The 15,026-nt window shown below is 46.2% G+C and overlaps 1 protein-coding gene across 2 annotated transcripts in view; it reads right to left on the minus strand.

Annotated features, from left to right (window-relative positions):
* LOC542482 (Chloroplast SecY-1) overlaps positions 1-14,584 on the minus strand; it is a 28,260-nt gene extending 13,676 nt beyond the window's left edge. The window contains exons 1-5 of one of the 2 annotated variants that reach the window (XM_020546190.2): positions 14,346-14,584; positions 14,051-14,254; positions 12,747-13,132; positions 11,802-12,101; positions 11,636-11,725 (exon numbers count right to left, since the gene is read on the minus strand). In XM_020546190.2, the coding sequence (XP_020401779.1) occupies positions 11,636-11,725; positions 11,802-12,101; positions 12,747-13,132; positions 14,051-14,123 (849 nt within the window). In that variant the 5' untranslated portion in view covers positions 14,124-14,254; positions 14,346-14,584. The remainder of the gene's footprint in view (positions 1-11,635; positions 11,726-11,801; positions 12,102-12,746; positions 13,133-14,050; positions 14,255-14,345) is intronic. The other variant, NM_001112035.3, reaches the window with a different exon arrangement.
* Positions 14,585-15,026: the final 442 nt, after the last annotated feature.

The following is a 15,026-nucleotide window of genomic DNA, read 5'->3' on the forward strand; positions in this document are numbered from 1 at the left end:
AACCGCCCCCAGGATGGTGTGCCCTCGTCGTCCTGCAGCTGGATGAACCACAGCTGCGCGACGTCCTCTAGATTATAAGAGGCCATCCACACGCGTTCCTCCGCCATGGTGCGCTGTTGGCAAAAATAGGATTCGCATTTGTTGATGAAGAGCATCGGGTCGGTGGTGCCATCGAACCGGGGAAAGTCGAGCTTCTGGAACCTGGGGGGCCGATCCACACGAGGGGGATCCTCGCGCTCGCCGCCGCCGTCGGTGGACGACGAGGACGACTTGTCCTTCATGGTGGCTTTCACGGCAGCCAACTCGGTTTGGAAAGACTGCATCAGCTCCATGAGGTCCTTGATGGTGGGCTCAGCCATGGTGATGGAGTGGTCGGTGGAGGCGGTGGGCGTGGAAGGGGATGGTGGAGGGCAAGAGCGGGTGGGTGAGGATCGACGTGACGCTGATACCAGGTTGTCAAGCGCCTCGACGCCCAACGTCGCTGGACCGCGGCTACGCAGTTCGTAGTCGCGCTCCAGACCTTCACCGTGAGGGATTCCTCACCGGTGGCTTGAGAGAGACAAGGGAGAAGAGCAGTTTTGGATAATTGATCTTGCTTGATTATTTCCCAGCCTATTACACGGCATATATATAGCCTTTGGTTCAACCAACCTTTCCTATGATTAAGGCATATGAAAAGGAAACTAATCTTAACCAATCCCTCCTATTATTAAGGCATGCAAGGGGGAAACTAATCCTTATCTTTCTAAACTTAGCCACTGATTGTGGTGTCTGCCTTGGCTGCGTGATCTGCAGCCCTCCTGGCGTCACGACGGCGCCTGTAAGTGCGGTCGTACATGACATACCCCCACTCCGTTGAACGACAGCGACCCCCCGATGGTGACGATGATTCCTCCTTCCCTGGGTCGCCAGCGAGACGTCCAAGGTGCAGTGATGGTGGGCGGCGCCCAGTCCATTCTCGTTTGGGCCCGCAACTGCCTTCTCGGCGTATGGAAGGAGGGCAGCGGGAAACTGGAGAATCACTCCTGGGCACACTAGGCGAAGCAACATTAAATCAGCCTTCAATTTCTGATTCACTTTCCTTGAAGATGCACAGTTCTGAGGAGTCAGTTTTGGGGACAGCATCTGATCCATGCATGCGCAAGACTTTATTGCTGGGCGGATCCGACCTGGAACCGCATGTTGGGGCTACTGTGCTGGACTTGTTTCTAAGGAAATAATTATGCTGGACAATTTATGGGATGGCAGATTCGAAGAGACTCACTCTGACGATGGGCCGCTGGAGCAGGTCACATTAATTTCCCCCCAACATTCTGCTGGGCCGCTGGAATTTAATAGGCCTGGGCAGCGGGAGGAGGGCACACTGGGTCCGGTGCCCAATGGCGGCTGTGTAGAATATTCAATGATGATGCACATTCCCGAGGAGTCAGTTTTAGGGGCAGCATCTGTTCCGTGCATACGCGGGATGTTATTACAGGACGGATCCAACCCAGAGCCGCATGTTGGGGCTAATGAACAGAATTGTGGACTGGTTTCCGAGAAAATAAATATGTTGGACAATCTATGTGTTGACAGTTTCAAAGAGACCCACTCTGACGATGGGCCGCTGGGGCAGGTTGCATTAATTTCCCCCCAACATTCTGCTGGGCCGCTGGAAATTGATAGGCCTGTCTCGCCCCAGTGTCAGGTAGCAGCTCACTTATCCACCCTCCCGCCCATTTCTCCCAGGTCGCTGGGGTTAAGTGAGCCGCTGGAATCAGCTATCTTAAACTCGCCCATAATCCAAAGCTGCAGAATGCAACCAAATCCTTACGAGACAGCACTTAAAGTCTACAGTAGAAGAAGACAACATGATTCAGTTGGACAGGTTGACGCACCAAAGGAAGAATCTCCTTCTAAACAACAGTTCTTTGAGATGGTGTCCAAGAAGATTGGTAGTTTACTTCCTACTCCAAATGCTACGAAGCGGAGAAAACCTGCCATTCCTTCGCAGGAACTCTGCCGTAGTCGACGGGTGGCTGGTCTGGGCGCTGAGCACATTCCGCAGATCCCCAGGGCCAAGATGGTGGTGATGAAGGCAATTCATAATACTTCAGACGCGACTCAGCTCAACTGTGAGGATCTGGAGACTTATGCCAAGCTTTTCTGCCACCCTCTTTCCTATTCACAGATTCAAGCCCTTGCAGCACTTTTTGGTTGGGCAGTCCCAGATTACTTGGGTGGAGCGGCCACCTTGGTCTGCTAATGTGGTGGATGTGTGTTGTCCTCTAAGTGTTTACTAATGGACCCTTCAACAATTCTGTTCTGGAATGTCCGCGGCTTAAATTCCGTTGCGAGACAAGATTCTGTAAGAAGTCTAGTAGAGTCGGTCCGTGCAGACATAATTTGTTTACAAGAGACCAAGATGCAAAGCTGCAGTCATCGCCTTGTTCTCTCGTTATTAGGTCCTGATTTTGACAACAATTTCGTGGCTCTTCATTCTGTTGGTGCTAGTGGTGGTATACTGCTGGCCTGGAGGTCTAAATTTGGAGCTATTGTCGACTCCCGAATTGATGTATTCTGTCAAATTCTGTCCAACTATTGGTGATGAGTGGTGGTTGACCTGTGTATACGGGCCTCAGGGTAACGATAGGAAGCTCATGTTCCTGCAAGAACTGCGCCTTATTAGAGCTAATTGCGCTGGACCTTGGATTGTTGGTGGAGACTTCAACTTGATTTATAGAGATGAAGACAAAAATAATCCTAATCTCAACCGAATCATGATGGGAAGATTCAGGAAATGTATTCATGATTTAGGAATCAAGGACATAGATCTGCATGGAAGGAAGTTCACCTGGGCAGGGGCACATGATGTGTTGGTGCGACTTGACAAAGTTTTCTGTTCCTTGGAGTGGGAGCAGAAATTCCTAGATTTCCTACTCCAATGTTCTGCTTCTGAGGGCTCTGATCATTGTCCTCTCCTTCTTGGATTGAAGCATCTTCGGGGCAAGAGGAGATTTCACTTTGAGTCTTTTTGGACAAAATTTGAGGGCTTTCATGATGCAGTTTCTAATGCTTGGAACTCTGTCCAGAATAATGCTTGCCCCCTTCAATCCCTCTCCCTCAAGTTCAAGGCTACAGCCAGGGGGCTACAGCGATGGAGTGACAGAAAAGTGGGCAACTTCAAGTTACAGCTCGAGTTAGCTAGAGAAGTGATGTTGCAGCTAGAATCGGCAAGGGATGGTAGACCTCTTACTCATCTCGAATGCTGGCTGCTACAGCGATTGAAGAAACATTGCCTGTTTCTTGCTTCCCTGCTCAGGACGGTGGCCAGGACCAGATCTCGGCTGTCTTGGCTCAAGGACGGCGATGCCAACACCAAGTTATTTCATGCTTGCTCAAGATTTCGCAAGAGGAAGAACTTTATTGCTTCAATAAGGGATGGAGACCAGCTGTTCACCTCCCATGATGGGAAGGCTGAGGTTTTCTGGGATTTTTATATGAATCTAATTGGAAGTGAAGTGCAGAGAAACCAAACTATCAACCTTGATGCCTTAGGATTGCAGCAACATGACCTTCAGGCTCTTGAGCTTTTAATTACTGAGGAGATCTTGAACACTATCAAGCAGCTCCCCTCGGACAAGGCTCCTGGCCCAGATGGATTCACCGGGCATTTTTATAAATGTTGTTGGCCTATTATAAAAGATGACATTCTGGCAGCTGTTTCAACTATTTGGGGGAGAGATTTCAGGAATTTCAGATTTCTTAACACAGCCTTCATTACGCTGCTGCCAAAACATAACGATGCTATTGCTGCCAAGGATTGCAGACCCATTAGTTTGATCCACAGTTTCGCCAAGTTGGTGACTAAGGTTCTTGCAAATAGGTTGAGGTGCCATATGGAGGGGCTGGTCTCTAAAGCTCAAAGCGCCTTCATCAAAGGTCGCTTCATACAAGACAATTTTATGCTTGTCCAGCAGACGGCAAGATTCCTTCATGCTAAAAATCGGCCCAGAATTCTCTTGAAGTTGGACATTTCCAAGGCCTTCGACTCGGTCTCTTGGCCTTTCCTTCTTGAAGTTCTGGAAAAATTAGGCTTTGGTCCCGTGTGGAGGGATGTGATAAGTAGTTTTCTTATGACCTCTTCCACCCAGATCCTGCTCAATGGGGTCCTTGGGAGGTTCATTTCTCATAGAAGGGGCTTGCGGCAAGGTGACCCCTTGTCTCCGCTACTTTTTATAATTGTTATGGATGTCCTCTGTCATGGACCTTCGGTCCATGGGGATAGCTGTCTTCTCCGACGAGGTTATACCCCTCTGCTGCAGTCTTGGTTCTAGGGTAGCAGCCCTAGGCGCTTGAGAGGGTCATTGCAAGAGAGAGAGATTGGTTTGATAATGATCTTGCTTGATTTATTCTCTGCTGCCATGCGGCTTATAAATAGCCCTATGACTAACCAACTTCTCCTACAAACTCTCAACTAACTCCTACTTTCTTGGACTTATCTGCTGCTAACCAACTCTCCACAATTCTCTCATCTCAATCTTATTCTCTAGCCTTATCCCAGCTCATCTCAATCTTATTCTTTCCTTTCCTGCGGGTGCGGACTGCATGGTGGTGACCGCTCCCTATGATGCCCATGACATCTCCCCCTCCCTTGAGGACCAGCTCGTCCTCGAGCTGCCATAGACTTACCTGACACGACTTAAGGTTAAGCCTTTTACATCTCGGCTTACCTTTATTATTTAAGACGAAAATACAAAATAATTGTGGAACTAAAATATAAATTTGAACTGCAGTTATGTCCTCCTGTCCTCCTGGATCCCAAGGAAAGAGTTTTTTCTCGAATACGCAAGAGAATTGCGTATTTTTTTATATTAATAGAAGAAGCAAAAACACAAAAGTTATAGCCAAGAGGCCACACAAGAATTACAGGGGATAACAAGAGGAGAGAAACATAGACAAACATAAAAGCCCCAAACACACAATCACACATGAAGCACAATATCACTTAGGTAGCAACATCTGGCAGCGACAGACCATTGGCACCAGCCAGCTTCCAAAGCATAATATCATGTCCAACCATGGCTAAGGCAGCAGAAAGATTTGGACTCATCCCATTGAAAACACAATCATTCCGATGCTTCCAAAGACACCACGCCCCCAAGATCACTATAGAATTAAGGCTAGCCTGAGAAGATCCCCCCAAGGGAGTGGAGATGCCTTTCCACCATGCCATGAAGTCCTCTTCACCCGGTTGCGGTGCCACACCAGCAAGCCCAATCCTTTGGAGAAGGATAAACCAGAATTGTGGAGCGAAAACGCAAGACAGCAGCAGATGGTTGATCGTCTCCTCCTCCTGGTCACAAAGGACACAAGCGTCGGGATGGTCGAGGTTGCGCCTAGCCAACCGGTCGGACGTCCAGCAACGGTTGTGGGCAACCAGCCATAAGAAGAATCGACACTTTGGAGGCGCCCAACTTTTCCAAATAAGATCGCAATGCTCGAAAGTGATTGAGCCCATGAAGATCATCTCATAAGCAGACTTTGTTGAATATTGGCCCGAGCTTGAGAATCTCCAGATATGCTTATCAGGGGTATCAGGCAACAACAACACCTCTGAAACAGCTTCCGCTAAGTTAATGAACTCAGCGATGACCACAGCAGTGACCGTACCACGAAGATCGTGAACCCAAGCCATATCAGTTAAACCCTCAGCGACCGTTCTCTTGTTAGCTACTCTCTTAGGAATCATAGCACATAGGTGGGGGGGCAGATCAACCAGGCGCTGCCCTAACAGCCATCTGTCACACCAAAACAAGGTGTTGCTGCCATCTCCAACTTCAGAGACTAAGGCAAGATCGAAGAGAGACTTCACCTGATCTGAAAACTGGAGTTGAAAAGAAGCCCAAGCCTTGTCCGGACTAGTCTTTTGAAGCCAAAGCCATCTAACACGAAGAGCCCAATTCAAAGACTGTAAATTAGAGATGCCGAGGCCGCCCAGCTCCTTAGGTCTAGTGACTTTAGGCCAAGCAATCAGACAATGACCTCCATTAGTTTCGCTTCTGCCACGCCAAAGAAAATTTCTCCTGATTTTATCCATGGCCTTGAGGGCCCAAGGAGGGAGATCTAGAGCCATAGCATGATAGACAACAGTAGCTGTCAACACAAATTGAACCTGGACCGCTCTTCCTGCCTTAGTCATAAGATCAGCCTTCCAACCCGGGAGAGAGTTCGCCAAGCGGTCAATGAAGGGTTGTAATTGCGCTTTATTGAGCCTTTTTAAGGACAGCGGCAGCCCCAAATATTTAAAAGGGAATTCCTCCAGCTTGCAAGGCAGATGATCCTGAACAGTGGCTACCTCCGACTGTGAGCACCTGATAGGGATAATACTACTTTTCTGAATATTTGTTTGGAGACCGGAAGCTTCACCAAACAGCCTGAGTATATCTCCCACCAGAACAAGGTCATCCGTTGTAGGTTTGATGAAAAGTGCAACATCATCCGCGTAAAGAGAGACTCTATGCAGAAAGGAACGAGTTGACAGGGGCTGCAACAGCCCAGCTTCAACAGCTCGCCCCACCATGAGGTTTAGAACGTCCATCACCAAAATGAATAACATAGGGGAGAGGGGGTCTCCCTGCCGCAGCCCTCTTCTGTGCGGAATGAAGTCCCCTAGAATACCATTAAGGAGAATCTGAGAGGAGGATGTGGCAAGCAGCCCACTCACAATGTCACACCATCCAGCACCAAACCCCAGACTCCGCAAGACTTCCAACAAGAAGGGCCATGATACTGAATCAAACGCCTTTGATATGTCCAGTTTCAGCATAATTGTTGGCTGATTCTGAGAATGAAGGAAGCGGGCTGTTTGTTGGACCAACATGAAGTTGTCTTGAATAAATCTTCCCTTGATGAAAGCATTTTGGTTCTTGGACACCATACTATCAAGTTGACCTCCCAACCGGTTTGCAAGGATCTTCGTAATTAGTTTGGCAAAACTATGAATGAGGCTTATAGGCCTAAACTCCTTGGCATTAGACGGGTTCTCAACCTTGGGAAGGAGGATAACAAAGGCTGAATTAAGAGCCCGAAAATTCCGAAAGTCCTTCCTCCAAACTGCTGCAACAGCCGCCATGATGTCCTTCTTAATGATCGGCCAACACACCTTATAAAATCTTCTCGTGAAGCCATCGGGCCCCGGCGCTTTGTCAGAGGGCATCAGCTTGATGGTATCCCAAACTTCTTCTTCCGAACATGAGCTGACAAGGTGATCCAGAAGATGGTGTTGGATCCCAAGGGCCTCAAGATCAATAGAAGACTCCCTGTCGCTGCTGCTACCAATCAGCTCCGTAAAATAATTGAGCAGCACCTCCACTTTATCATCATGACTAGTAACCAGCCCTTCACCATTAGACAACTTGGCGATGAAGTTCTTCTTCTTCCTATAACGAGCACATGCATGGAAAACCTTGGTGTTGGCATCACCATGTCTCAACCAAGACACCCTAGAGCGGAGTCTAGCAACTGTACGAATGAGCGACGCCAATGCCAAAGAATGCTTCTTGAGTCTGTTTAACATCCAAATCTCCAACTCAGAAAGCTGTCTGAACTCCCTCGCAAGCTCGAACTGGTAGATAATCTCTCTTGCCAACGCACGCTGCTTACTAAAATTTCCCACTTTACGGTCACTCCAACTTTGCAGGCCTCTAGCAGTGGCTTTCAATTTAAGAGCTAGGGACTCCAGGGGGCAAGCAGTCGCTTCCACCGAATCCCAAGTTGAAGAAACAGTCTCCTGAAAACCATAAAACTTGGGCCAGAAAGACTCAAAATGGAATCGTTTTTTGCCATGGAACACATCTTTCAGACCTAAAACAAGAGGACAATGGTCTGAATCATCGGAGGCTGCACTTTGCAATAAGCAACCAGGGAATTGCTGCTCCCAGTCCACAGAGCAAAACACCCTATCCAGCTTGACAAGAACCGGAGAAGAACTGGTTGATGAACTGACCCAAGTGTGCTTCCTGTCGCGGAGTGCGGACTTCACGTTGGATGAAAGGTGAAGGAGGAACCAGCCCGTTCTTATGTTGGGTTTGTCCAGCACCAAGGCAGTTGCCCAAATGAAGGAGACGACCCTCTTTGGCCGTGCAGGGGGGCTGCATACCCAGATCTCGACTTCTGCAGGGGGTTCAAAAAGTATAGACGAGACCTGGTGGTTGGGCGCGCAGGCTGCGAGTTGGTGCAGCGATGAGCTGATCAGCAAGTGCAGCTTCCGCACCGCCCGCCTAACAAGGAAGTCGTGCACTGCGGCTTGCAGGCGCACCACGGTCTGCTCATGTGATGACGGCCATGGGGTGGCCCTGGAGGCCACAGCAAGGTGCTTCTCCCCACGAAGGGACTGTACCTGGCGGCGTGCCAGGAACCCTCGCGCTGCCGCCTGAAGCCGCACCGCTGCTTGGAGTTCCTTCTCTGTCTTCTCCTTGTAGCGGTGGAACATCACAACGAACTGATCCCACTTCTCTGCGAAACGGCCAAAACTCTCTTCGAGCCGAGTGAATGCATCTGGAGTTGGAGAGGGCGGGTGGGAGGGCGTTGTGGCGGCTGATGGGGCGGCGGCTGGTGGTGGTGAGGATGGGCGGCTGGTGGTGGTGAGGATAACCTGGCTCTGATACCAGGTGTCATGGACCTTCTATCCATGGGGATAGCTGTCTTCTCCGACGAGGTTATACCCCTCTACCGCAGGCTTGGTTCTAGGGTAGCAGCCCTAGGCGCTTGGGAGGGTCATTGCCAGAGAGAGAGAGATTGGTTTGATAATGATCTTGCTTGATTTATTCCCTGCTGCCATGCGGCTTATAAATAGCCCTATGGCTAATCAACTTCTCCTACAAACTCTCAACTAACTCCTACTTTCTTGGACTTATCTGCTGCTAACCAACTCTCCACAATTCATCATCTCAATCTTATTCTTTCCTTTCCTGCGGGTGCGGACTGCATGGTGGTGACCGCTCCCTATGATGCCCATGACATCCTCACTGTGCTTTTTATCAAGACTGAGGAGCATGGGTTGCTGCAGCCCATTTCTTCTAATTCCTTTCAGCACCGGATCTCGCTCTATGCAGACGACGTGGCTCTCTTCCTAAAACCAGAGCCCAGGGACCTAAACACTGCTGTGAGGATTTTGGATCTGTTCAGGGAAGCTTCTGGTTGAGAACTAATATAGCGAAGAGCAGTATTGTACCCATCCGTTGCACACATGCTGATTTGAATTTGGTCCAGCAGCTCCTTCCCTGCAGATTTGAAACTTTTCCAATTAAATACTTGGGTCTCCCTCTCTCTCTGAAGAAGTTATCTAAAGCTCAGCTTCAGCCTCTTATTGACAAGGTGGCTGATCTCTTACCAGCTTGGAAAGCTGACCTGATGACCCGTGCTGGCAGAGCTACCCAGATGCAATTTGTGCTTACTGCTACTATTATTTATCAAATGATGGCTCTGGATTTGCCTAAGTGGGCTATTAAAGCCATTGATAAAATCCACCGCGGGTTCTTGTGGAGAGGGCGTAAAGAGGCTAATGGTGGCCATTGTTTGGTGGACTGGGGCAAGGTAACACGCCCCAAAGAGTTGGGGGAACTTGGTATCTCTGATCTTCAATGCTTAAATAGGGCCCTACGTGTAAGATGGATTTGGCTCCAAAAAACTGATTCTTCCAAACCTTGGACTGATTTCCCGTTCCGATCAAACCGGTTCTTGGATAGCTTGTGCTCGTTGGCAATGGCCTCCATAGTGGCTGATGGGCAGTCCACTCTTTTTTGGCATGACAGATGGCTCTTGGGTCAGAGGATTGCAGACTTGGCCCCTCATGTTTTTAGTTTGGTTCCTAAAAGGCTGGTAAAGCGAAGGACAGTGGTTGATGCTCTGTGTAGCTCTTCATGGATTGAGAATTTAAGGGGAGTGGTAACTTGGGAGGTCATTGCTGACTTCATTTTGCTGGCAGATGTTGTGGCTGACGTTGATCTTCAACCGGAAGTTCCAGATAAACATTATTGGAGGTTCTCTACCAATGGTACCTATTCGGCCAAATCTGCTTATGAGATAATGTTCTGCGGTTCTACCTCCCTGGCGGGCTTTGAAAGAGTGTGGAGCACCTAGGCGCCACCTAAGTGTCAGTTTTTCCTCTGGTTGGTCCTACATAATAAATGTTGGACGCCTGACCGGCTCGCTATGAGGGGTCTTCCCCATCCTAGTTCTTGCCCCTTATGTGACCAGGAAGAAGAGTCTATTCATCACTTACTTTTTTCCTGTGTCCTCGCGAGGCAATTTTGGTATCTTCTTCTCCAACGTGTCGGCATGTCTGCCCTTTCCCCCGACATGGAAGATATCAATTTTGAAGCTTGGTGGGGTAGATCGGCAGAGGTTATTCCTAAGGACCTCAGAGATGGCTTTAACTCCTTGGTGATCCTGGGGGCTTGGACTATCTGGAGACACCGCAATGATTGTGTTTTCAATGGTGCTCAGCCTTCTATAGCTGGATTGCTTACCTCAGCCAATGATGAGTTCAATATGTGGTGTTTTGCGGGGGCCAAAGGCTTGACCCGTCTTTCGAGCCTAGCTTTTGTGTTCAACCTCGGCTAGGAGGAGGTTATACCTCTTGATATTTGTGTGTGTGTGTGAGAGTGGTGTGTTAGGTCATTGTAAATACCATCCTTCTTCTAATGAAATGATACGCAGCTCTCCTGCGTGTTCGGGAAAAAAAACAGCTCACACAGAATTCAGTATGTACAAGAATAAAGTATAATATAATCATTAATGTCAAATACAAACCTCTAAAATGAAGGCTTATCAAGCTACACCATGCTTGTGAATAACATATAGTTTTTTTCGAACACGCAGGAGAACTATGTAACATTATATTAAGAAGAAAAATAAAACAGCGCCAGTACACCCCCACTAAGACTAGAATAGAGAGCACTATTTCTCTTGTCTGAAAAGGAATTTGACCCTGGAGCTCTAACAAGAAGAAACAATAACACAGTTTCGATATGAAGTTTTAGGTCGAATCTTGTTCAGAATAAAAACATAGCAACATATGATGTAAAACAAAAGTGAATTTACACTTAACCTCAATGTTAATCAAATTTAAGCTGATGATAGTTTGAAAACACTGATATTTCATATCAGAAGAACCAAAATTTTCAAATGGAAATTCACTTTTTAACATGCAAAATATATGAAAAGTCATGTGCCATGGTTTGCCCGCAGTTATAGGCGCTAGCCTCAGAAGGTTGGACGTGTGGGGTCCATGTTGGACCTACGAGTATCCCTTATTCATGTATTTCCTTTTATAATTAGGATCGCTAAGACATGACTGCAACGAGATTAAATTGTGCCAACATATAATCTAGGTAGTTGGCTTAGAGGACAAGTAACCTCCTCCAATATACAGAGGGGGAGGCTATCAGTAAAGGTTGCAAAATAAATGGTATTTCCTCTATCTCCTTGCTCTCCCACTATCAACCCTTGGTACCATGTGTACCCATGACCTTTCTTTTTCTCCTAACGTCCCCTCCCCCTCCCCCTCCCCCCTCCATTCCTGCATCTCTTGATCCTATGTCTGTAACATCATGAGTCAAATAAAACTATAAAAGTATATTCAGTATGAAACCTTAAATGGTAAATATGCAGATCGCTGAAGTTCCCCAGTTCGACTGCTGTAACGAGAAGCATAATTGAGGGGTATTTTGCGCTCAGCTTCCTGAAATCGAAACACCCAGGCAGTTAGAACACGAAAGAAAATCTGTAAATATACCTTGAAATGAATATTTTCTTACTTGAACATAGACAATCCCAAGGACTAATAGTAAGAATGACAATATGATTGTGAGAAGTCCAACATAATTCCCATCTTGAAATGCCTGCGCAACTGTCCTCCCAAATGATGCAGGCAAATATGATATTATACTTGTAAATATAAGAAGTGATGTTCCATTTCCAAGTTTCAGATCAGATATTCTTTCACCAATGAAAGTAGTAAAGACCGATCCAAGTGTCAATAATGTCACAGATGTTAGAACCCATTCTGTGCTGAAATCATTCACATAGGGACGGAGATAAAGAACTTGTCCAATGGCCTAAAAACAAATACAATACTTTTTACAATCCCACTATATATAAATAAATTCAAGGTAAAATAACATCATAAATGATTACATGGTGACACAACAAATGGGTACTGACAAGACATGCAGTAAAAAAACAGACAATATCATCTTTACTTACAACAACACAATTCAGACACAGCATTACAGCGCTTCCTAAAACTTACTGACATGACAAGCAAAACGTTACTGTGTATGCTATAATCTTACTTTTTTCTTAATCAAAATACAGGTAATTTTTCAAAGCATATTAATGTTAGCATCTGTAAACAAGTTCCAGCCTTTATCTTTTATGTTATGCCAGGTAGTTTGACCTGAAGCTATGTCACATAGTAGCATTTTCCCAGGTATAAGTCAGTTCAGTTTTGCATGTAAAAAGTGCAAGTCTATAGAGGTTTAGACAGATGAGTTCTGCTCGCAAGGAACTTCAAGCATCCTATAGTGCTCTTCACGTTCTAACTTTTGACTCAGTTGCCGGAATTACCTCACATTTAAAACAAAGCTCAAAGAAGTTTCATTGCTGAAACAATATCATAATATAGAAAAAATCTAAGGTTCTCACTGTTAAGCCATCTTCGCATAAAAATCCCACTTCTCAAATATTTCAAGGAACCTAACCTGAACAATTGCAAATCCAACAGAAGCATATCTTGTATACTGAAGAACCTTCTTTCTTCCTGCTTCCCCTTCTTTCCGCTGAAGGTCTTGCAATTTTGGGTAGAGTTGCGCAAGGAGTTGAAACACAATCTGTGCATTGATAAATGGTACAATGCCAAGGGAGCAAATTCCAAGCCGGCCAATGCCTCCACCAGAGAAAGAATCTAAAGTGCCCAGCAGGCTGTTCTGGTCAAGGTTCCCAGCAAAAGCTTCTCGGTTGACCCCACCCAAAGGTATATACACACCAAGCCGAGACAAGGCCAAAAAACCAAGGAGCTTCAGGAACTTCCCAGGTAGAGGGCCCTTGAAGAAGTCACCAATGTCAATGGAGCTATCCTCAATTGCAGCTGCTCAAAAGGAAAGGTACTTGGATTGAGATTTGAGACACATTTTAAACAGCAAATACTGATTGGCTAAAGAAAGTGAATTCCAGCAAATCCATCTGCAGAACTGATCCTAGCTGTTAAAAACTTAAAAAAAATCAGCAGTTAAAGATGCAGTGCCAAGATACTAGAGCAGATAAATTTGAAGAAAATCGTAAAATTTAAGCATGATATGAGATACATTATTGATTCGTCAAAAGAATGTTGGTATTTTAAGAAACTTATCATGAACCACATCCAAATTGATGCAATATACAGGTTCTAACTTTTGTCTTCAAGGCTGTTTAGGATATTTGGGCTTGTCAAGTCCAAATAGATCAGCTTTGCTTTAAACTGCACTGCACTATTCCCTTAACTAACATGGAAGTATGTTTCTCCTTCATCTATCCACAACATTAATTTGATTATATGATTTTGCAACACTTCAACGCAAGTAGCATAGCACCACTGTTTTGCTTCACTAAGATTCACTTCAAAATTTACTACTCTCCCTACCCCAAAATAACTGATGTTTTATGTTTGTCTTAAGTCAAACCATTTTATGTTTGACTAAATTTATAGGACAGAACATTGATATTTATGACACCAGGTATATATAATAAGAAAATATATTTAGTGATAAAAATTTAATAATACTTAGCTGGTATCTTCAACGTTGATATTTTGTATAAATTTGGTCAAACTTGAAATGCTTTGGCATAGGACAAACATAAAACATCAGTTATTTTGGGGCAAGGGAGTACCAGTATAGAAGCTAATGAAGCATACCACTAAACCTAACTAACTAGTGCGATAGCACAGCATTATTGCAAAATCCACCAAAATCGTTCCTAAGTATTAGTCCTGATAAAAGTGAAAAGGAAATAGCTCTGAATTGGCAACCTGCTGCTCCTCGCCCGGACGCCTTCTCCCTACTTGCACCACCGCCGCTGGAGCTCCCAAATACCGGCGCCATGATACCAAAGAAGGTAGACAGGGGAGACCGCGACAGAGAATTAGACCCCTCCTCGTAGAGCCCCAGAGGGTCGAAGCCAGGGCCGGCGGTTTCCAGCGTACACCTGCACGAGCACAGCAGACAGAAGGAACCTAACCAAAAAATCAACAAGAGGACTCAACAAGTCTGGTTGCACGGTGCTTGAAACCAGGAGGCACGTTTCATCTGCTGGGATTTCGGTACCTGGGGGAACAGTCCAGTGTGCCTCGCCTTCCTCTGGTTGTAGTAATAGCGATGCGGCGCCTGAGAGGATAGATGGGAGCCGCAGCCGCTACGGCACGCGGCCGAAGAGGAGAGGAGAGGGGTGGAGGTGCCCGGGCCAAGGCGGGGAGCCCTCGCCAGCATTGCGGCGGGGTTGTCGTGGCGGTGACCATGGAGGCGTGGGGCCGAGAGTGGACGGAGGGGGGCACAGGATGACGAGTGGTTTTGGCCTTCCGGAGGTGATAATAATAAGCGACTATGAGCTATGGATTATGAAAAAACTAGAATTTATTTGACTACATAAAAATACATGTGCGTTGCAACAGAAAAAAAATAGTACAACAACAACAATATGCATGGCTATATATTGTGTTGTTAATCAAAATTAATATGTCTTTAAAACTTTGTAGTAGTTCGTAAATTGCCATATGTATTAGCTAATCGACATCGGTGGCCACCAGTTTACCATAGTCCGCGACATGTGGAACTGTGGGAGGAGGGTGGTCACCAGTTTACCATAGTCATGCATATTATATTTAGTTAACAACTACTGCACATACTGAGAAGAGAATGTTAATTTCAGTCAGTAGGATTTTTAAAACATCACATTAGCATGATTCAGTAGTATTAAAAAAGTATATATACCATCTGATAGTTGACAGT

The sequence above is a fragment of the Zea mays genome, chromosome 10 (genome assembly GCF_902167145.1).
Source record: "Zea mays cultivar B73 chromosome 10, Zm-B73-REFERENCE-NAM-5.0, whole genome shotgun sequence".
NCBI classification, from domain to species: domain Eukaryota; kingdom Viridiplantae; phylum Streptophyta; class Magnoliopsida; order Poales; family Poaceae; genus Zea; species Zea mays.